The 22,936-nt window shown below is 38.0% G+C and overlaps 1 protein-coding gene across 1 annotated transcript in view; it reads left to right on the top strand.

Annotated features, from left to right (window-relative positions):
• COL24A1 (collagen type XXIV alpha 1 chain) overlaps window positions 1-22,936 on the top strand; it is a 165,414-nt gene that overhangs the window by 58,030 nt on the left and 84,448 nt on the right. The window contains exons 6-12 of the mRNA XM_072419592.1: window positions 192-245; window positions 713-766; window positions 5,085-5,129; window positions 11,738-11,791; window positions 14,236-14,280; window positions 16,959-17,012; window positions 18,115-18,159. Coding sequence (XP_072275693.1) covers window positions 192-245; window positions 713-766; window positions 5,085-5,129; window positions 11,738-11,791; window positions 14,236-14,280; window positions 16,959-17,012; window positions 18,115-18,159 — 351 coding nt within the window. The remainder of the gene's footprint in view (window positions 1-191; window positions 246-712; window positions 767-5,084; window positions 5,130-11,737; window positions 11,792-14,235; window positions 14,281-16,958; window positions 17,013-18,114; window positions 18,160-22,936) is intronic.

The raw sequence follows: 22,936 nt of genomic DNA, 5'->3' as shown, positions 1-22,936 counted from the left end.
AAAGAGCTGCCTATCCCACATCACACAGGAAGTCTTTGAGGGTAGCGGTTCTACAAGTATTATGTGCTACTTTGTTGCTGTTCCACAGAAATATTTCTTAGAAGTCCTCATATGAAAGAAAACAAAACAGTAAGAAAAAAGCAGATCTTTTCATCTGAATGTTTATGGAGAATCTTTGATCTCTTTAACAGGGTCCAAAAGGAGAACCTGGATTATCACCTGGACAAGCTCCTCCTGGCCTGAAGGTAATGATGTACTGTATATGTTTTTTTTAATCCTTGGTGTGCATATTTCCCCTTGTTTGTTGTATTTCAAACTAGAAGTGTTAGATTTACTTTTGCGATATAGAATCATTGGACACAAATAAAGAATGTGAAAAAGTAGTAAAAAAGCTGCATTGGTGGGGTTTAAAGAAGACAAAGGATCCCCTTTGCTACCCTTTGCTCCAACCAAGAGAAAATCCGCACAAACACAAGGCAGGTGTACAAACTTATGCTGCCCTTGTAACATCTAATTTTAGGATTTTTGTGTTCCTAGGCAGCAGGAGTAACTGTTAGGATACATCTCAAAATAAAGTACCCCAGTAGAAATTAGCAAGTCACCCCTATAACTATAGCTATTATCATGTTATGCTTTTTGTAGTGCCCACTTACCGTACTATTTATTATGTGCACATTTCTCAAGTTAACTTATATGCTTTTCTGTGTTGTAGGGAGATCAAGGACCAATGGGATTGGTTGGAGATCGTGGACCACCTGGTCGGAAGGTAGTATAAATATTGAAAATCATGAATAATAATAAAAGTTTATAAATAACTTGATATTACAAAGAACAGATTCTTAAAATGTATGAGTTTCAATAATCTCATTGTGGTCATCAGCTTTCAGTTAGCTTTTTCCTTAGGTATTTAGTGGGAAAGGTTCAGATTTTAAATACTTTAAAAATGAACCTCCATCCACCAGTAAAAAAAAAAACTGGAACTCAGGAAACATTGGCACCATCCAATATCAGTGAGGGGCCAAGCTGGCACACCAAGTTTTAAAGGCTATCTGTGTCCTATGGGTTGGTGTTCCCCTACTTATTAAACTTGGATGATGCATTAAAGTGCACTGACTGGCGAGACTGCATGATATCAGATGCAGGTGGAAGGTGTTTGTAAATTGCTGCAGAGAAAATAAGTGCCTGATGGCATGTACAAAGAAGTTTTTAGAGAAGAGAGCAGGGTATGTGAAGACATTTGGGCCTAAATAGAAGCTAATGTCAACCAACTTATAAAACAATAGATATCTTTCGTAATAGGCAGAGAGAACAAAAGTTTTACTTCTTGGCTTTTGGCTACCAATCAGAATCTCTGCTTCTGTTCCATTGCCTGCCATTAGTTGAACAGAGCAAATATTCTTTGTTTTTCCCATTTTTACATATTAGGTTTATTAAAAACAATTAATTTGAGGTCTTCCTGACTATCTGATCTCCAAATGATCATAGGGATGCGATCAGTTGTCTTGGGTAACTGCACAGTTGCATGCTATTTGTGCAATACCCGCACTGCGTGTGTGTGTGTCCGCTGTGGGATACAATAATTTGTTCTGTTGGTAGGAGTGTCAAGATAAAAGGTGACATGACAAATCACTTTCCAGTAATCTAAGGTAACATGGAGCGAGCGTGTAAAGGCAGGGTTGAGGAATGTTAATGACCATGATTTTGCTTTTGAACGTGTTTATGTTGACATTTGCAGGCAATTACGTATTAGCAAACTTTTTGTTTGTGTTGCTGGATCCAAATCTGGACAGGCTATATATAGCTCTTCCTTTTATGATCATTTCTCAAACTCCCTTATTGTCCATGTGTTTATGACATGTTGTATATGCTGAGCATCTGTTTTATAGAGTTATTTTTCCAGTAATTGAACAGTGCTGGGAAGTAATTTGTGTTATCTCTCAAGTCCTTGCAGACTAAGTGTTATACTGCATCCCTAGTGTAGGCAAAGTTTGCAAGAAAGTTAAATGTTTAAAGGGAATGAATATTGTTTACTTTTAGTATTTTTGAGTGTACATATAAAAGACATCAGCCCAATATAAATAATGTTATTTAATCTCAATATATGTTATCATTGTGTTCTAATTGCTTTAAAAAAACTTGCCTTTGCCTATACTATAATTAAAAATGGACATAGGTTCAGATATATTTGCTCATTACTGCCTTCTGCTTCCTAATGATGTTACCAATTGGTAATAGTTTGCCCTAAACACAAACTTTCAATCATCTAATTACATTGCATTATACCAAAAGGTGTTAAAAGCTCAACGCTTCATTCATCTTTGCATTTTTTAAATCAGTAAAAATGCAGCAAAACACATGTCAAGGCATGCTTGAAGATGCATATCACTATGCATATTATATCATATCACCCTGTGGCACTCACTGACATGCGTTAGGTATGATGTGTGTTAAATACGAAGTGTATTGCAGTGATAAAGATTGAATGTTTTTCTATTGATTTCAGTGAAGATAATCCCATAACCCCAATGAAATCACTCCATAAATTGGAGAAAATACTCCTTTAGTCACCAGAACATGGGTCCCCACTGGGTCCTTACCCCCCATCTTGGTGAAAATTGTAAAACCGTACATTTCTTGCCTTCTTACTTTCTTTCCCAGTGACAGCGCTTACCAGTATAAATACAGGGGTGAATTACTCCAATGGATATACAATTTGCAATAAAACCCTAAAAATAAACGTTCTAGCCCTTCCCAGCTTTACTATGAATAAAAAATGTAAAGGTACTGCTTCCAGAGAAAAGAATAATAGGTACTCACTGTTCCAGTGTTAGTATTTTTTTGCATGTTGGTGGTAAAGTAGATCAAACATAGCACAGTGGTTTAATTGTTCAATACAGACAATTTAGAAGTAAAACACTCTATTAATCATGATGTTCTCTCTTACACCATCTGTTGTTTTCGGCCACCTATTAATAAGAAATGGAGATAGGGTCAAGGCTGTAGAAAATCGTAATAAACAGGTTCCTGGTTTAAAATTATTGTATAGCTTTGTGGAGCTACCGACTTATTGTAAGCGTGCTTTTGTACCCTGTAGAGCAGCACCCAGACTGGGAGCTAAAGGGACAATTTTACCACCCTGCCCAAAGATTCTCTGTTTAGCAGCTTGCAGCATTCTTTTCCTCTTTTATATTATATACATTCTGGCCATCTCTGAATCACACTGTACACAGCTGGAGGAGGTTAGAGAGTATGTTCTGCTACCAATGAGCAGATTAGTTCTTGCTCTTGATCCTGCCCTACTTTTGGCTACTAGTCCAATTTAAGCCTCTCTAGTTTTAGGCCCTTGTTGCTGGATCATCAGCCTGTTATCTGCTATTCTGCCGTGTCCTCTCAATTCCGCTATGTGGGATTTTTGACTACATCTTGACCTCAACCTTGCCTTGATTGCCACCTGCCCTGACCTCTGCCTGTTACACGGCCTTGCCTTCACTGGCCCCTGCCTTGACTTTAGCTTGTTACATGACCTTGCCTTGATTACTGCCCGCCCTGACATCAGCCTGTTACATGGCCTTGCCTTGATTGCTGCCTGCCCTGACCTCTGCCTGTTACATGGCCTTGCCTCTCTGCCTGTTACATGGCCCTGCCTTGATTGGTTTCTGCGTTGACCTCTACCTGTTACATGGCCTTGCCTTGATTGCTGCCTGCCCTGACCTCTGGCTGTTACATGGCCTTGCCTTAATTGGCGCTTGCCTTGACTTTGGTCTGTTACATGGCCTTGTCTTGATTGGCACCTTCCTTGACCTCAGCCTGTTACATGACTTTGCATTGTTTGCTCCCTGCCCTGACCCCATACTTTTATACGACTCTGCCTTGACCTTCTGCATTCCTGTCTGATTAGCCATTCCTACACTGAGGCCATCTTATCCCTCTCACCCTGGACAGGAGAGCCTGGGGCCACGAACTGGTGAGCTCCTAGCAGAAATTAGTTTGGTCTGCACTAGGGTCACTGGCCCATCACTTCTTGCGGGGTGCTTTGGTGAAAATCACGAGACACATAGATTCCACTCCTCAGGCAGTCCTATGTCACCTGCCAGAGGGTGACCCATAAAAGCCAATCAGGGCTCTGGTACTTATAGGGAATGTGCTTATATGGTCCACTCACATTGATTAGGCTGATATTAGCTTTACCTTCCTTTACATCAACCTGCAGAATACATAATATTGAGGTGCCCTCTATTGTCCATACTTGGATTAAGTAATACAGTTACAATATTGGCCACAGTTGTTTAAATAATAATTCTACCAAACAGGAAATTAGTCAGTGTTAGCAAGAATCCTTTTATAAATGGTGGAAATATAATATTATTTTAGTGGTTTCCTTAAAACCCCTTTTAGTAAAAAAAAATCCTAAACTGCCTGTTTCCTCTCATCTTGTTCCAAGTGTTTGTACTAACGTTCTATACGAATTTCAAGAGAGAGATTGCCATAAATCATGCTCTGTCTTTGCAGGTCCAGATGGTGTTCATGCCAGCTTTCCTTAACAATACAATTCACAACATTTGTAACCTATTCCTATTTTGTAATCATATATGAACTGATTCTGAGCAATATGGTTGCCTTTTGAACACTGAAGGGGCATTTTCATGTCTGGTATTCTTTAGGGCATCACATGTCTTGAGACATGGAAAATTTCATAACTTATGGTGATGGTAACCCAACATGACCTTCAAAGAATAACCAGGAACAGGTTCTTTACATATTCAAAGTCAAAATAAAAATGTAAAATTGTTGTTAATATCTCAGGTTAGAAGTGTTGAAAGCTTTAGCTCATAATAGGAAATTGTATGCTGGCTATATCTAGACTAACTTCCTGTTATGGGTGACAACTGTCTCCCAATCGTACCCAAGAATTGTCACCCTTGTCCCATAACTAGTGGTGACCACAGGAGCCACATTGACACAAATTGCAAATGTACGGTTCACCATTATCACTATTTTTCAGCAGCACTAAGATGTAAAAAGGATAAAGATATTTTTTTTCCTGAAAATTGTCCAAAAGTTTTAACAATGTTTTTGTTCTACAGGGCCCTAAAGGTTATCCAGGCCCACCAGGTCCACCAGGAGAAAAGGTAGGCTTTATTTATCTTGTCGGTTATTAAGTCTTAGTTTTAGTTTTGAAAATATTAAAACATTAAGATAAGCAATGTCAAGAGGATAAAGCAAGATTTTGGTCTTCAGTCTTGACATACCAAAAACATGGAAAAAAGATTTTGATTGTACACACCAGTAGAAAACATAACTTTTGTATTTAACCTGACTTCAGCTGCTAAATGGGTCTAGTTGTCACTCTTGTTGCCCATCTTTTTGTAGTGCTTTAATATATTGTAGAATATTTACCACTATCTGTATCTTCTGAAGGGCTCCAAATCTTCACTGAACCTCAATCTAACCTGGAAACAACTCTTCCTTAATGTACTTTTTCTATCAGTAAAGTGGCCAAGCCGTTGAATGTAAGATCTAGTAGATGGAAGCAGTATTATTATTATTATTATTAAACAGGATTTATATAGCGCCAACATATTACGCAGCGCTGTACATTAAATAGGGTACTGTCTTTGGATTGGTGTTAAGGCTCAACAAAGACCATGAAAGGCTTTCATTTGGACTCCTTAAAGTGACTATGATGGGATATGACTTAGAGATTGGCCTGTCCATCCTCACCTGGTATTGTTGATGACTTCCATGCAGAGCTGACTATAGTTTCCTATCTTGCATACCTCTACAGTTCCCTTTCTCAACCTACCCCTGAAAAACCCTTGAAATAATGTTCAGGTCTTGAGGAACCCCTCCTCAAGCCAAATTTTTGGGGTCAATGGGGGAAAAAAACTTTGAAATTGGTAGCCAGTACAAAGTAAGCCACCTTTACCAACAACTAAAAACAGCATTAAAGTAATAAAACTGGCTCTAACAAGTGGTGTTGGCCCCAGAACAATGCAAACATCATCAAATTTGAGATGCATCGGCTAAAGTTTGAAGAACTGTTAGCAGCCTCTAGAGGCTTGAAAATGGCTGTTCTACATGTTTCCATGAATATATTAGATATATTTTTACACATTTTGTACTTTTCAACACTTTGATGACCCAAAAAAAATTAATTCTCTGCTAGAATTCCTTTACAGACTAAAGATTCTGGCAGGAATTGTGCTTTTTTCACATAAAAATTAAAATCTGTTTGGCCTAGGGTGTGTCACCAAGCCCCTAACAATAAGAATATTTTTTTTTCTCACATATATATCCAACATTTTTCAAAGTTTCAGTGTTAATTATCGGTAAACATCATGGAAAAAAATTATGTTTCTTTTAATCAAATTTTCTTTTAGCAGCTTCTTCCAGTATGTGCTATAACAAGTTGAGCTGTGCCTAAATTAATATCAAGGCAGACGTTATTAAAATGATTTGGCAAGCAGCTGTTCATAGCCCAGAGGGGTCTGTCTCATTTTTTTGTTGATAAAGTAAATTAGGACCAAGGTACTTGTTAATTTTCTGAATGGGTTACGGGTCCGATTAGCCCTTTGGGGATGAGGTAACTTTATATGACCCGTCATGCTATTTATTAAACCAGGCCTGACCTAGTTAAAAAATAGTCTAAAGTCTGATGGGTGTCCCCAGTTAAAACATTCAAAATACGACTCGTAAAAAACTTCAGCCCCAGTGATTAGACATTTAACTTAACTAAAAGTATGTCGACACTCTTACCGTATTTTATTCTTTCTAATTATTGGTGTATGTGGTCATATTCTTTCCAGTGTTTTTGCCTTTGTTAATATTATCTTGTATTAATATAGCACCCACATACTACAAAGTCCATAGTCATGTCATTAACTGTCCCAGAAAGGGGCTCATAGTCTATTGTCCCTACCATAGTCATATGTCATAACCACAATGTAAGGCAAATTTTGAGGCATAGCCAATTAACTCCATGTTTTTGGAATGTGGGAGAAAACCTACACAAACAAAAGCAATGCACACAAATTCCTTGCTGAGTTTGACTCTTGGACCTTGTGCTGCCAAGACAAGGGTGCCTTCCACCAAGCCCTTCTGCCTATTGCTGGTTGAATGATGTCCAGGAGAAGAAGTAGATGGTAGAGTGTTATTCAACTGCATCATTCAATTTATGTATTCTTTGGGGATCAGGGTAATGGATGCATTTTTACTAATATCTTTGCTCTGTAAGAGGGTATTGCATTCAATTTCTCTATCTCTTGGGCATCAAGAACCCACCTTTATTAGTCTTTTGGACTATTTGAGACACAAAATATTAGGCCAAAGACTATGTGAGGCACCTAGTCTGTAGGAACTCCAGACTCCTGTCTGAACCTGTCTGGTCCTGAATGACCTTTTTCCACAGTCTAGGGCAGTGATCCCCAACCTTTTGGACGTCACAAACCACTAAATTTGTGGACTCCAGACCACCCATGTTCAGGGAGCCGGGTGTTACTCAAAGGGGAAGAAACTTCCCCCAAAGTGACATCATGATGCCAGAACCCACCAGAGACACAACCCGCCCACCACCCTGAGTCTGCGATGCATATAGGAGACATGGTCCGCGGTTCTGGCCGGTGTGCCCCCCAAGCGGGGTCCTTTTCTTGACCCTGCTGGCTATCCAGAGAGACCACCAAATTTTTCCTGCGGACCACAGGTTAAAGGACCGCCGGTCTAGAGTAAGAAAAACTGTGAGGAGAAAATTAAATGTTAAATATGTTAATTGAGCCCTGGGGAACCTATACAGTATAGGATTTTATATTGGAATTGTGGTGTTGATTGAATATCCAGCTTTCTGGTTAAAAAAAAAGTCTAGGTTGGCCATCTTGGGAGATTGATGTCCCCATATTCTATCCAGTCAACCTTAATAGAATAACAGGAAACTTCATTGCTATTCACTATGGGTTCGGCCATTTCTAGGGGCTGCAATTATTTTGGCTTGTTTTTGTATGAATAAAATGTTCTGCTGTAATTAATATGTATAAATGATTCCGAAGAGAATGAGAATTCCACTTGATCTTTACAGTAAAGGTGCCTTTGGAGCTGTAGGGCAGGAACTGCTTAATGTATGTATTGATAATACTGTATAAGAATAGCATGTAAAAGAGCTGTGGGGTTGGGTGATTTGATTGTGCTGTTTTCATGATATGGCTTTAAATGTGTTTGTTGTGAACTGGTGCTGGACTATATATTATATATTATATACTAGTTATAATTGATTCCCATCAGTTGTTGGTCAGGGACACTACAGCAAAAACACTGTGCTGTACGTTAGCTACACAAGCACCTATACTGTGTGAAGTTAAAAAATGTTTAGGGATGTTCTAGTGATTACAGAGCTGAAATGATTTGTATTTTCCAAAACTGCCTAGAGCTGAGATTTAAAATGCCTCTTCCAAAGGGATCACATTCCCTTCCTGTCCAGCAAATATAGACAGGCAAAGGAGGAAGTTACACATGTAGGAGGAACACAAGAGGCTCTATTTATAAATCTGGCATTCCATCAAACATTCCCTGGTGGAGAATCTTCCAGGTCTATGTGTTTCAATGGAAGTAATTGCTTTTCCACTAGGAATGTTTCAGGGAATGTCATATTCACTGCTTTATAAATAGACCCCAAAGTGCTTTGAATCATATAGGAAAAACATTAAAATATTGGCATTATTATTACATGATACCCTTTTCCTGCCTCACATACCACCACAAAATGCTTATTAAGAGAAAAAGAACTTGTAGTGTTGCCTAAGATGGACAAAGTATTGGAATGAGAACCTGTAATATTGCTTATGGCCATAGTGTTGAAAGAAAACCTGTAAAGTTGCCTATTAGACAAGCTTTTGGAAGAGAACCTGTAATGTTGCCTATATTGGGCAAAATATTAGAAGAGAACTAGAAATGTTGCCTATTATTGACAAACTATTAGAAGAGAACCTGTAATGTTGCCTATTATGGGCTTTTGGAAGAGAACCTGTAATGTTGCCTATTATGGACAAAGTATTGGAAGAGAACATGTAATATTGCTTAATATGGCCAAAGTGTTGAAAGAGAACCTGTAATGTTGCATATTATGGTCAAACTGTTGAAAGAGAACCTGTAGAGTTGCCTATTAGACAAGCTTTTGGAAACGAACATGTAATGTTGCCTATATTGGGCAAAATATTAGAAGAGAACAAGAAATGTTGCCTATTATTGACAAACTATTAGAAGACAACCTGTAATGTTGCCTATAATGGGCTTTTGGAAGAACATGTAATGTTGCCTATTATGGACCAGTAATGTTGCCTAATATGGACAAAGTATTGGAAGAGAACCATAAAAGTTGCCTATTTTGGGCAAAATTGATTGATTTTATTTATGTGCAGGTTGGGTTTGTTAACTTGAGTGCACACTAAGTATTTGTATCTGAAATATTACCCAGAGAACACTGAGGATTATGCACAGACTATTAGATTAAGCTGGAAAAGTATATTTTTTTGGAAAACATCTTTAAATAAGCAGTTCCTCGCATCACTTACACTTCCCAAAACCCCTAACATTTTTTCTGATTTTCCATCATTTATGCAATTCTGCCAATTAATATTGTGGGTTTACATTAGGCTCCTGTATATGTGTGTCTCCCAGTAAACATGGCAGCTCATATTAGAAAAATACAGACGTCCCTATTGCTTGCACATTTCACCGGAGATCCTGTGTAACAGTAGCTTGTCGCTTTGGTGTTTCATTTTCCATTTACATGTCTGCTGTGCACTTATTAAATCAACCGCATTAACTGTGGCTTGGCAGTGTCTTTGGAAGCCAGAGAGATGCCAAGTCTAACAGAGCATTATACACAGCACCATGCTGCCAGATTTATAATGTTACATATGTTTCACTACTTGGTGTTTAAGTATGAGAAGGAAGATATATCGCACCTACTGTATCTGTTGTTGAAAGTACATGTCGGTTGGGCATTTTGTGTTTTGGAAATTGCCCCATGAAATGCAGTCAGGAAATATGAAGACCAGGCCTGAACAAAATGTGCTAAGATCAGCATTGCTTTAATGTGTATAGGATAACTGTTCTATTGAGATTTATAAATATCCATATAAATATGGCAAAAATTCTGACTCTGAATTCTTTTTCCTGTGCCAATTGAAACATTGGGCCCGATTTATTAAAGTTCTCTCTGACTGGAGAAAATAGACAATGGGGGAACCTGGGGGACCCAGCAAACCTGGAATCGATTATTTTATATTAGTTGCCGAATGTTTTTAATCTTGGATAAGATTCATTCCAAGTTTGCTGGATCACACAAATTCTCCCATGGTAGATCTTGTCCAATCTTGGAGACCTTTAATAAATCACGTCCATTTTTTGCCTTCAGCCCATCTCTTTCTGCACTGAAGCTACAGACAATAAACGAGAACAGACCTCACTAACTGAAGTTATTAATTGATTTCCATATTACAGAGCATCTGTGTAATCAGTGAGGATCACAAACTGCAAACAGTTATCTGGTTTGTTGACAACAGTTTACCTTTACGGCATACTTGAGTCTACCAAACTTGGGCAGTTTTGTATTTCTATCTATGCTTCAAATAGATTTCTGTTTTTGATGAAAAGAGGGTGAGATCATTAATTAGTTACAGGTGTACATGCTAGCAGTAATTATCACTGGGAACAATCCTTAATGATTGTTTCCAGCAATAGTAGACCACAAACCAGGCATATTGCTAGGCAAAGTCAAGCTGTAAATGGGCCAGCCATAGCCATGTGTTCAATGGCCAGCTGTCATACCAAATTTTACCTGTAAATGATGGTGGCTTCTTCTTGTTAGTAGACAAGAGTTTGCCTGTATAATGTGATATGTCAAAGAGACCACCTTTCTATAGTTTTCCAGTAGGAATAGATAATCATGGTCACCTTTAAAAGTAAGTAAACTAGATTATGGAAGAGTATGCCTAATATGTCTGTAAATGTTCCCAGTAATTAAACTAATGCTATAGGTAAAAGTAATTAGTCACATTCAACAGACATTCTTTGTAATATTGAAAACTCATGTAGATTCATCAGTTCTAATCCTTCTAGGGCTCGTGAAATGGGACAAAGTTGAGAACATATAATTAGGGGATATTTTGCAGCTAGAGTATCAATATTTTAATATAAATAATATAATTTTCAATATTGTTATTAAACTGTATTTATATATTAGGAGGTTATGCTAATCTTGTCGCACATACATATGTGGCGGAGCTGTTCCCTTATACAACATATAAATTGTTGAAAAAGGACAGGAGAAAGCTAAGGGTTTATGCGACAAATAAAGATTGTATTGTGAGTAAATACTCATATGAAATAACAGCTTTCATAAGTAATCAATATACAGTGTTTTCTTGGTCTTCCCAATTGTTAGGTCATGGAATATTTGACCAGTTAGACATAATATTCCCTGATCATATAATAACGCAAAACTGCTTGTACCCCAACGTGTTTCGCCAGTAGGCTTCCTCAGGGGACGTACGGAAAACATATATCAGATTGTATAGCAAAAATACAATGAAATACAATGCTAAAAGGGAGGACCCTGCCCCAAAGAGCTTACAATATATGTTTAATATCTGTGAAAAATATTTTTATTATTTTATACTAGCAGAGCTACAAAACAATTTTTATTTGCTCTTGCTTATTAATTTTATGTTGTGTTTTTGTTTTTTAGGGTCTTCCTGGCATAGATGGCAATGCAGGGGCACCGGGTTACCCTGGCAGGCAGGTGCAGTAACTGTGCTTAAATGTTATTGGCTGGCAAGTGTCCAGCCGCCACACAAAGTGTACTGATAAATAAAACCACGGTGTAATCATCATGTTAGAAAACAATGAAAATATGCTGGTGATAAATAGAATCAAATAATCTTCAGAGGTTTATGTATGATTAGTGTACTAACAAGAAGCAAACATTGAGGGTCCTTGCTTCATTTTCAACTCTACAAATTACAGCTGGAATCTTGATGGTTTGCGTGAAAATGCTTGCTAGCACACTTTGTATACATAAACCCTTATAAGATTTACACCCAGGGTGAATATCCACAAACATTTTCATGTTGAATCCAGCGTAAAATAATTTTATATTTTTGTTGAAAAAAGTTAGGATATTTTGGGGTCCTATAAAAAGACCACATGGTGTTTTCTTGATTAGCAGTCTATTTAAAGGCCATTCCGTTCCTGCATCTTCACACCGGGTCATTATGAGAGGCTCCCACTCATCCTGCTGGATTTAAAATTTACTTTACAATATAGACAGTGTGACAGAAGGTGTCATAACACTTGAATTTTCATAGAAGAGACTAGATTGATGGCAGAAAGATCTCTAAGACCAAAAAGAGATTAGTGGCTGACTCAATCCACCAGATTCTACAAACAACTTATCACATTTGGATGTACTGACCCCCTTAAAAGGAGGAAGCAAACAAGGTTGACCATCAGCCTTATGTGAACTTCCTGAAAGTAGCTGCATTCAGTTGTTGCTTGTATTTCTTTGGTTATCTGGAAGTAATTTTATTCTGAATCTGGTATTACATGAACCTGTCAGGCGTAAATTTGATGATTAGCAGATTCACTGTTGGCTCTTTTCAGTTGCATTTGTTTTTCTCTTGGGGATTATGGGACCTCCGTTCTCCTCCTCCTCCTGTGAAATAAAGAATGGGGTCCAGAAACTTTGTATGAGGTTCTCTCTTAAGCCCAACTGCTAAAAATGTAATCAAAAGCAAATTTGTCAAATTGTTTCCGGTTTATACTGATCATGATCACTTATCGCTGTGTCTCCAATGTTTGCTCTTGTGAACATTTCTTATCACTGGACCATCATACACAAAGGCCGCCACATTTTAAGAGGTAGGCAAGAAAATGATATTTGAAAAGGACTGGCCAAGGTGTAGTAGCAAAAGAACGACAGAATACTCGGTCATTTTACAGTCTGCCCATAAGAATATTATATGTAACATATTTTATGCAAGTTATTGAAAAAGCATTCCTTGTGTAGATTTCCTAAAGTCCTAAGACTTCCCCGCCATGTTGGATGTGATGGCAATAGTTACAGTAGACTTAGATGTCACTTGAGTAGTTCTATAGCAATCTTTCCTAAACAGGGATCATCTAGGGGTTGATAAGGGTTCCTTCAACATTGAGCAATTTGTGTGGCATTGGAGATTTCCCCAAGACCTCAAAGTTATTTCAAGGGTTCCCTTAGGTTAAAAGTTTGAGAAAGGCTGCTCTATAGTATTTACCCTTCTTCCTGCCCCAACAGCTACATAAAAGGTTAGGGAGGTGAGAGGTAGAGCAGCTGGTCCAGCACAGGGAGTAACTAGACACGTCCAAAAGAAAGGGATTATAAAGTGCAAAAGGAGGGGTAGTAATGGGTAGTAACAATTAATTGTTTTCGGAGAAGTAAGATTTATAGCAGGTTCAGAGGCACATTGTGTAAATAATGTGTAAAACGGAAAACCGCTGCAAGCAAGCATTTTTTATGCTGATTTTGCTGGTCTTTAACTTAAGTTGGTGACAGGGTCTCTTTAAATTGAATAAACTGCAGCATGTGTAAGTTTTATAGTAGACTGGAGCACTTAGGATGCTTTGAGCCATTAGCACAAAAAGAATATAACTTTATCTTTCAGATGCTTGTAAAAGTATTATCAGGTGCACTGACTATTTCCACATATGTACTTGTAATGCAATGTTATCCATGTTTAGTGGACATTTGAGGACAATGGGAAATAGCATTTCCTGTGTTGTGTGCAGCAGCCCATTAGCTTCCAATTATTAGCTGATTGGATGATATGAGCAATGCAACTCGAAAAGTTGTTATTAAACAACCCCTACATTTATTGTAATTAGTGGTGCTGAATGGGTTAACAGTTTTTTAGATTCTGTGTTCTTCATAATTATATAATTACAGTTACATAGAGGACATTCTTGGCTCTCTCTGTAAACTCATTATTAATTTGTTACATGTGAGACACCTAAATATTCCACATTAGATAAACCAAAGCAGCATGCCTTTCTGTGCAACAAACTCACAAATAACGATGATGCTTTTTGCGGGTTAGCGGTGAAGAAATTAATTACTAGAGGCAAAGCACAAAAACTCTACACATTGTATACAGGAGAGAATGACGGAGGCGTCTCAATGGGGGAACTAACATTTCTTTCTCTTTATCACAGGGCTTAGCTGGACCAGAAGGAATCCAAGGCCCTAAAGGGGTTAGAGTAAGTCACTGCATTTTTTGGCTTGTGATGTGCGGAGATGTGATGATGTGATGCATGTAGAACAAAGTGTGACTTCTCGCAGTTTCTGATTGGTGACACAAGTACAACATGCTATTTACATGAAGGCAAAACAATTTTCTAGATATGTGCACACTTGCAGGACAAAGCAGTCACATTTACGTTTACTGAAATGAATGATGTACTATAAAAACATGAAGAAAGCAATGACATATCCTGCCTGGAGCAATATATGTAACTGAGGCTGTCAGGGTTGAAGGAGGATTTGGCAAGTTGGGCGAGAACTGCTGCAAGAGAATTTATGTACGTTCACCTGATTGCTTTAAGTGTACCTGTCACCGATATAACTGGCTCTCATTAGGCTGGATCAACAGAAGTGTCTGATATGTTCCTTCAAGTAATAATTCCTATTGAGTAAAAGATAAAAGAACAAAAACAGCAGAGCCCATGCTAGGGTTAAGGTTATGATTTGCATTTCTGGTAAATATAAAAAGGTGTATTCAACATCCTTGTGGTTGCTTCAAACTAAATAGGCAATGAAAAACTGGTCCTGTCACTTGTGCAGAATACTCCTGTCCTTACACAGACCCAAAGGTTGGTTGCTTTATAAGCTGTGTGGTTACCCTTGGACTGGGTGGGGATTCCTTACATGTTGTCCAATGCATTTCATATTTGGTGATGTCCTGGTTAGGCACCATGTGTCCAGGAAGCTCCTATTCTCTGGCTGTAGGTAAATATACTAAAGTGGTTGTGACATATCACAAAAGACACCATGACTGGCACTTTCAATACAATCTAAGGTTGAGTCTACTTCTTAACACGTTATAAAAGGTTTTGCAAAAATCAAACCTTACAAAAGTGCCCTTTCATGCCGTAAAATGCCTTTATGATGTCAAAAAAAAACTTTTGTAATGTATTACAGCCAACTTAGAAAATACTTCCAACTCTACACGTAGAATAGAAGTGCCAGACCCAACCTAACCAATATAGGAATTTACTGTACATATTACATACATAAACATTAGTATGTTTGGAACAATATGAAAAAAGAATTGCTAAACTGTGGCAGGCCCCACTGCAAAATGTGACTTTACTCCTATCATACATAGAAATACTACACTGAGTAGGACAAAGCTTTGTGGAAGAAGGCCTCTTCTAGCTAAAAAGACATGTTTTTTGTGAAGCAGCAAGAAGGGCAAAGCAAAGCATACCTCTATCAGGGCCAGAACCATTCCATACAGATACAGATGCCTGCTGGCTTAATGTTCTCAAATGAAATTTGACAGTTTATAGAAGATTTTCAATTTATTGCATTTCCTTCAGAGTTAATCAGCACTGGCAAGCAACTACTTACAGGTCATTATGTTGCCTGGTTCCTTCACATTCTTTTCTCAGACCCCCCTGCAGCCTCACCAATGGAGGATGTACAGTATAAAATCATGCATCAAAAACCAACATTCTACTAAAGATCCACAGAAAACCCATGCAAACTCATGCAAGCTACAATGGATCAGTGTTTACTATGGGCCTGATTTATTAAAGCTCTCCATGGTTTGAGAGGATACACTTTCATCAATGAAGATGGGTGATCCAGCAAACCTTGAATGGATTTGGTCCAGGTTTCAAAACATTTGCTAGCAAATAGCAAATTACTCTGAAGAAATCGATCAGGTCACCCAGCTTCACTTATGAAAATGTATCCTGTCCAGCCTTGGAGAGCTTTAATAAATCAGGCCCTATATGTAGGTGGCAGTAAGTTTGGATCAATATACAATAGATATGCAATCTTGTGCAATGGGAGCAAGTCTATATTGGCTTAGACCAATTCAAAAATGTGTGGTGTAGGAGAAAGGAGTTTATCTTCAGTACTCTTGCATAAAAATAAAATATATTTCCTCCACAAACCAGTGAGTTTTTTGTTTTCCATATGCATTTTTTTGGGGGGTGTTCTTAATTTCAGAGTCCAAAAAGTTAGTGATAGATTTTTTATAGAGATGTATCCATTCATGCCCAGAATTAGCTATATATATTCATGTATAACCAGCTGAAATCCCAATACAGTGTGGCTGGGTCATTTCAACTAGAATAAATAAATCTTAGGTTACCTTTATAAGTATTGCACCTTGCTGCACTTACTGTACAACTAATCCCTCATTTGAGGGATTACTTAGCTGCACATCAGAAGCGGAAACTCAAGCAAGTTATGGCAAATTTAAACTTTGCGTGTACAAACACAAAAATCAGAAAACAGACAGAAGAAGTGATGTCAGATGGATTATTTCAAATCCAGAAGCTTAATAACCTATTTGTCAAGGAGGACTTATTCAACAAGTGACGAGTAATAACTTATTTTGGTCTCAGGGCCTGGCAGCTTAGAAGCCACGGCAGACATCACCGGGCAAAGACATTCTTTTCCAACAAGTGTATTGTATGAATGATACACATGAACAGCCCCGCTCAGCCAGCAGATGTGACTTTAAATACCTCCAGGTCATATTCATGCATGACTTGTATATTCCGTTCTATATTTTCCACTAGAGTTTGACAAGAAACCCAGCTCTTAAAAGAAACAGAGTTGTTTTAGAGTTTCTGATAGTTGACTGTTCTGTGTTTGTGTGTTTAAACTTGTAATAAAAGAAAATCTCTCTATTTATTTTAAGGGCTTTATAGGAATACCTGGGGTGCCAGGACCTCCCGGACCTGAAGGAGAACGAGTAAGTCTATTTGACTTTATTTTGCAACTAGGAAGCTGCTGCCAAAGGATCGCAGTGTGTGCTGTCTAAAGAAATTTGGGGCCCAACTAGTCAATGCCAAAAATCCTAATTAGGAAGTTTCAACACTGCCGTGTCAAGGCACCTTGGTAAATTGTAGGCCGTAACTCTGCCATCAGAGAAGGGGACAAGGAGAACATCTGTACCAGTCTGTGATAAAAAAAATGGGCTTTTGCATTGCTGGAACTTTGGACATGTGGGAGGGGGCCCAGGAAGTTTATGGGGCCAAAAAATGTTTAATGGTATTTCTGCTCTAGGAGTTTCAAACCTTGGGACAAATATAGCAATGCATAAATTGGGAGTAGAATACCCAGAGGCTTTTCTCTTGAAAGTTGCAGCAATGATCCAAAATTGCAACAAGGAACTTCAATGCACGTAAAGTACACCATTGCCTGCACTATAGACAAACTGTTAAACAGTAGAAGAGCTTTAAAACAATCTCTAGCTGCTTGTATGTATTTAGTCCTAAAAAATTATAAAGAATTCAAAGGCAGGTCAATTTCTAACAACTTGGAAACATATTCTCTATATTTATATTAGAATGCTGGCAGACTAGCAAGAAAATGTTGTAGTAGAATGCAATGGAAATTTACCAAAAATTATAGTGCCGGCTTTGAAATATAAATATGACACAGGGCCTATAGCTATCGATATCATTGATGGCTTGTAGTAAAGTATTTTTATTGCTTTTTTAAGATACTAAAAACTTTAGTAAAATCTGAAAACAGGCCCACTAGTTGCCCATTTGCCTATTTTTTTTACTTTCTCTGATGTGGCACAAGCATTAGTTACTGTAGTCAGAGGTGTGGATTTGCATATTATGCAGAAAGGTATAGTATTGCCTGCTATGCAATAAAGGCTTAATTTGGCTTAAAAACACTACAATGATACGTTTGCTGTAGCATAAACTTGGAAATAATAATCCAAAATGAGAACCTATAGAAGGCACAGGGTATATTTTATCTAATAGCAATCATTTCATTTCTCACAATTTCCAAAATTAACGTTCTCACAGAATCTATTCTAATTTATTCTTTGCCTTTAGGGAATGCCAGGGCCACCTGGGAAGAAAGGAGCTAAAGGAATTCAGGTGAGAGCTAAGTCATATACAGAGAATGTGTTATGTTTAAGTGTAAATTGTGGTTTTACAGATAATTATTTAATCCGTTGGTCGATTGTGCTAAATGATTTTTAATTGTGTTATGAAATGCTCAGTAATCAAAGGATAGAAACTGCAATAACGAAGGTGCAATGTGTGCCATGACTGCAAATGTAATTGCTAAGGATGGTGTGTTAAAATTAACCTGTCATATGCAATCATATACAAACGTAACATTATTCCTTAAAAGTGATAATACTGCTTTTGGATTTTGCATGTACCACCTGAAAAAATGCAGAGCATCACTAACACAACCAGCCGTCTGAAAAAAGGTTAAAAAGAGTATAAAAAGTTATAAGATAGTTGTAATGTTATCCTTCCTTACCAATTAAAACAATCCTACTGTGAACATGCCCTAACTGAAGTTGTGAGATATGTTTTTTCTTTGGGTGCGTGTTCAAGAAATTCACAAAAAGTGAATAACATACTTACAAGTCTTCAACTGTAGAAGAAGTATACCAACATGGCCTTCTCTGGTTCCTTTGACCACAAGCCTCAGTGGTAATTAGAGCGGCTCCTGTTGGATAATAGAGTGGTAGAGGAATCAGAGCTGAAGTCTGGGGTCTCTTAAAGCAAAATATAACCTTTTCCCTTCACCCTGTAATTCATGCAGGGTTGTTTTCCTAATTTCCCTTTGAAACAATCCCATGCTCATCAAATGCAGTGCTGCAGATGTCTCCTTGCTTTGACATCATCATTGCAGTCCCTTTTTTGGCTCCTAAGAGGACCCTGCCACTGGACATTTATTAGGAAGTGTCTAAGTCATGCAGCTCTGGTGACTTGGAAGAAGGACCCCATATTCTATACACAGAGATAACTCAGAACCAGAATATGACAAGACCACAGAGTGAAGGGGCAGGGTAGAGGTTATTATTTTTAATATTATTATTACACAGTATTTATATAGCGCCATCTTATTACACAGCGCTGTACAAAGTTCATAGTCATGTCACTAGCTGTCCCTCAAAGGAGCTCACATTCTAATGTCCCTACCATAGTCATATATCTTTAATACAGTCTAAGGTCAATTTGGGGGGAAGCCAATTACCCTAACTGCATGTTTTTTGGGATGTGGGACGAAACCGGAGTATTGGGAGGAAACCCATGCAAACACGGGGAGAACCTGCAAACTCCATGCAGATAGTGTCCTGGCCGAGATTCGAACCTGGGACCTAGCGCTGCAAAGGCCAGAGTGCTAACCACTGAGCTGTCCAAATAAATAAATATTATTATTTTTGTGCCACTAATTTGTTAAAGAGGATGGAGAGATGGGTGTGTATAGGCAGCATGGGGAGTAGCTGTATTGTGAACCTTAGCTGGCCTACAATTTTTTCAGTTTTGCATTGGTGCTAAAGTGGAGACTCCAAAATCTCCTGGTTTAGACTTTTGATCCTTAAGGGGCCTCCTTGCACCCTAGACCTATGTTACACATGGAGTCTTAACTCCTGTTTATGTCAAGATTAGGTCTTGCCCCTGCCATGTCTAAGCCTCACACCTGTAACTCAATTGCAAAATGAAAACATTTTTTGTAGGCAAAAGTGGATTTGATTTTTGACAGTTGTTTGATGAGGAGAGAGACTTAGCATCAAAAAGGATATGTTTTTTTCCAAGTTGAGAAACTCTTGTTACCCTAGAACCCTTTTATTCAGGTCAGATTCACTTAAATAACCCGTAGTTCAAAAGGGCAACTCAGAGATAATGAGTCTGATTTATTAAATCTCTCCATGAATGGAGAAGATTGACTATCATCGGAGAACCTGGATGATCCAGCAAATCTGAAATAGATTTCATTAAAATCATTTGCTATTAGTTGGGAAATGCTTTCAATTCTCCCATGAAAGTTTCTTTTCCCCTGTCTTGGAGAGTTTTATAAATCAGACTCAAAGTGTAAGAAAATGATTTGATCCTTCCATATCCATCCAAACCTGAAATATTGGTTTTGGGCAAATTCAGCTCTTTCATAACAAAGTTTACATCTGATTCATAACACAAATGTGCTTGTAGCCCGCTAAATGTTCCACAAATGTTACAGTTTCAGCTGTGGACCTCATAGCGGAATGTAATAAACCGCATGAAGGATAAATGGAGCACCTCAGAAGTGCTTCCCAAAACACATTCTGCAGTTACAAGGATCTAAAAACTGTGATAATTGGTTGTGATCCAGTTTCACTACACTTCGGAGTTTCTTTAGTTTGTCTTGCAATACCTCTTTGGAAAACACACACATGGATAGCGAGCATGACATCATTTTGGCTTTGTTTATAGCGCATCACAAACATATGGCAACATAAAGCCTTACAATGTAGCCAAGCTGCAGCTTTTATAGAATAGACTTTGGCACAGATGGAGATTTTACTTTCCAGCGGGATGCTTTATCGAGCTACATGGAAATATTCATTAAAAAACTGTGTTTTTAATCTGGGGGGAAGGTGGTGTTGGATAAAACTATTCCATCGGATATTTTATTCACTGGTCTGGCTATACAAGTCTTCTTGTAGTTGGGAAAGAGGGAATGTTTAAAGCTGAACTGAGTTATACATAAAATAAACGGTTTTGTATTGAATATAAAGTCACAATTTAGGTTTTAAAATGCAGCCTTGAATTTTAGCTTAATGACGGAAGAACATTACTTTCAAACATGAAAGTAATTGAAATATTAGATCCAACCTATGTTAGTTACTGTATGCCGAAGATCCTGGCAGGATCTCAGCATTATAATAATTCATAGTCCAATCTGCAGACTGGGGGCATAGGAACTGCACAGCTACATTTGTATATAGTAGTTTTCCTGTGCGTAAAACAGTGTTGCAATGGAGTGTGCAATGGAGTCATAAGAAGGGCTATGCACATTTGAAATAATAATTTTGCTGTTTAGTAAAAGCTTCACTTTAGGAGACATCGGTAGTATGTGTAGCACATGGTTTAAATAAAAAGTAGGATGTGTTGTTTTAAATTTTTCCGAAGGATCACCTTAGTTCACGAACCCTCAAGTGGTATTCAGACCTTCCCAAAAATGTTGTTTCTTAAAAAATAAATTCTTTGTTTTCATACAAAGAATGATGAAAGTTGTTACAGAGATTGCAGATGTGGGTGTGTTGGATGGAGCAGTAGCGTCCTGTGTACCAGAGAGTTCATAAAGGCGATTTCCACAAATAAGTTGTCCCCTGGCAAGAAAATAATTTGGACCCATCTGCTTTAAACCTGGAGGGCACTCTGGCTCCCATGACCTGCTTCTATGTAAATGCAGGCCCTGTATGTTGTGTCGGTATGAATGTGGTCAGAAGCCCCCCCAATCAGAAATACTGGCACTGTTTCTACAGGCTCGAAAGCAGTTTGTAATGCCAAGCCAGATATTACCCTTAAATCCTGTGACCCTTTCTTCAACCCCTCCATATATAGGTCAATTTTCTCATTCAGTTTTCATAATAAGCATAGAATCAACATAATATTAACTGGTCAAGTCAGGAAATATCAAGTTCATGATACCACCTAATTGTTTTCTGTTCAATCAAATTGTAGAGCATGCACACATATGCTTATTTTATTAAATTAAATATCAATCAATAAAGTGCAATGATTGATTTGAATTTGAAAGGATATGCAGTATATAAATACTGGCTAACCAAAATAAAAATAATTTGAAAAGATTTTCAAAGAAACTATACTTTGAAAAGTATCCATATGTGTCTATTGCAGAGTTAGTTTAACATTCTACAGTGAGTGAGCGAAAACCTGCTGTAATTGTTCCCTGGAAGATCACCGATGTCAGGAGACTACTATATCCAATAAACAGCAGTGCTCCATTTGGTCAACAAAAGCAGAACTGCAGCCTATTAATTGTTTACCCCCCTTTAAATTCCTTCACATTGATCTGTAAGTCTTAAATAGTATAGGAGTCATTGGAGATAAAGTTCCAGGGTCCAGGATAGCCTATATGGGTGTCATTGTATGGGGGCATCTGCAGTCTAAAAGGTTTGGTTCTGCTGTAGAGGTAAGTAGTGGGGTGGGGGGAAAGTATAGGTTAGTTGATGAAGGGTGGTTGGAGAATAGGTTACAGGTAAAAGTGGAGCTGTGCTAAATGTACCACTCAATACCTACCCAGTGATGGACAGCAATTCCTGGTAGTCATTAAAACACAATGTGATGTTGCTGCAAAAAAGTTAGGGCAGTAGCATAACAAGAACCATGATTATTATTATTATTATTATTATTATTATTAAACAGGATTTATATAGCGCCAACATATTACGCAGCGCTGTACATTAAATGATTCCACCATTTTCTATTAGTTACACTTGGCATATGTACAGTATTCTCCTGTTTATGATAGCTCCAACTCCGTTTCATGTATAAATTACACGTCATTTACTTCCATGCCTTACATCACTGGCTTTTAACGTAGGAGCTGCGATGCAGTGCACTGCCCAAAGCAAGACAAAGCAAGCTGTATTAAGGATTCTTGGACACATTTCTACAAATTATGTTAAAACTAACCTTCCCAGGGCATCACTATTTTATTCATCCTTCTGTCTTCTGGAGATGATCTTCAGCCATCTTGATTAACCCGGCCAGGTATGACGTAACCCTGCGAGTTCATTCATTCCTCGCAGGCAGGGCTTTGGTATTTTGAGATACCTTGAGCAATCAGGGAGGTAGGAGGGATATTGCCCCCATCTGCAATAATTGCCTACCTGATCATGTTTTTTTA

This window comes from Pyxicephalus adspersus, chromosome 8 (genome assembly GCF_032062135.1).
Source record: "Pyxicephalus adspersus chromosome 8, UCB_Pads_2.0, whole genome shotgun sequence".
Lineage (NCBI taxonomy): Eukaryota > Metazoa > Chordata > Amphibia > Anura > Pyxicephalidae > Pyxicephalus > Pyxicephalus adspersus.
This window is presented reverse-complemented; position numbering and strand designations above follow the sequence as displayed.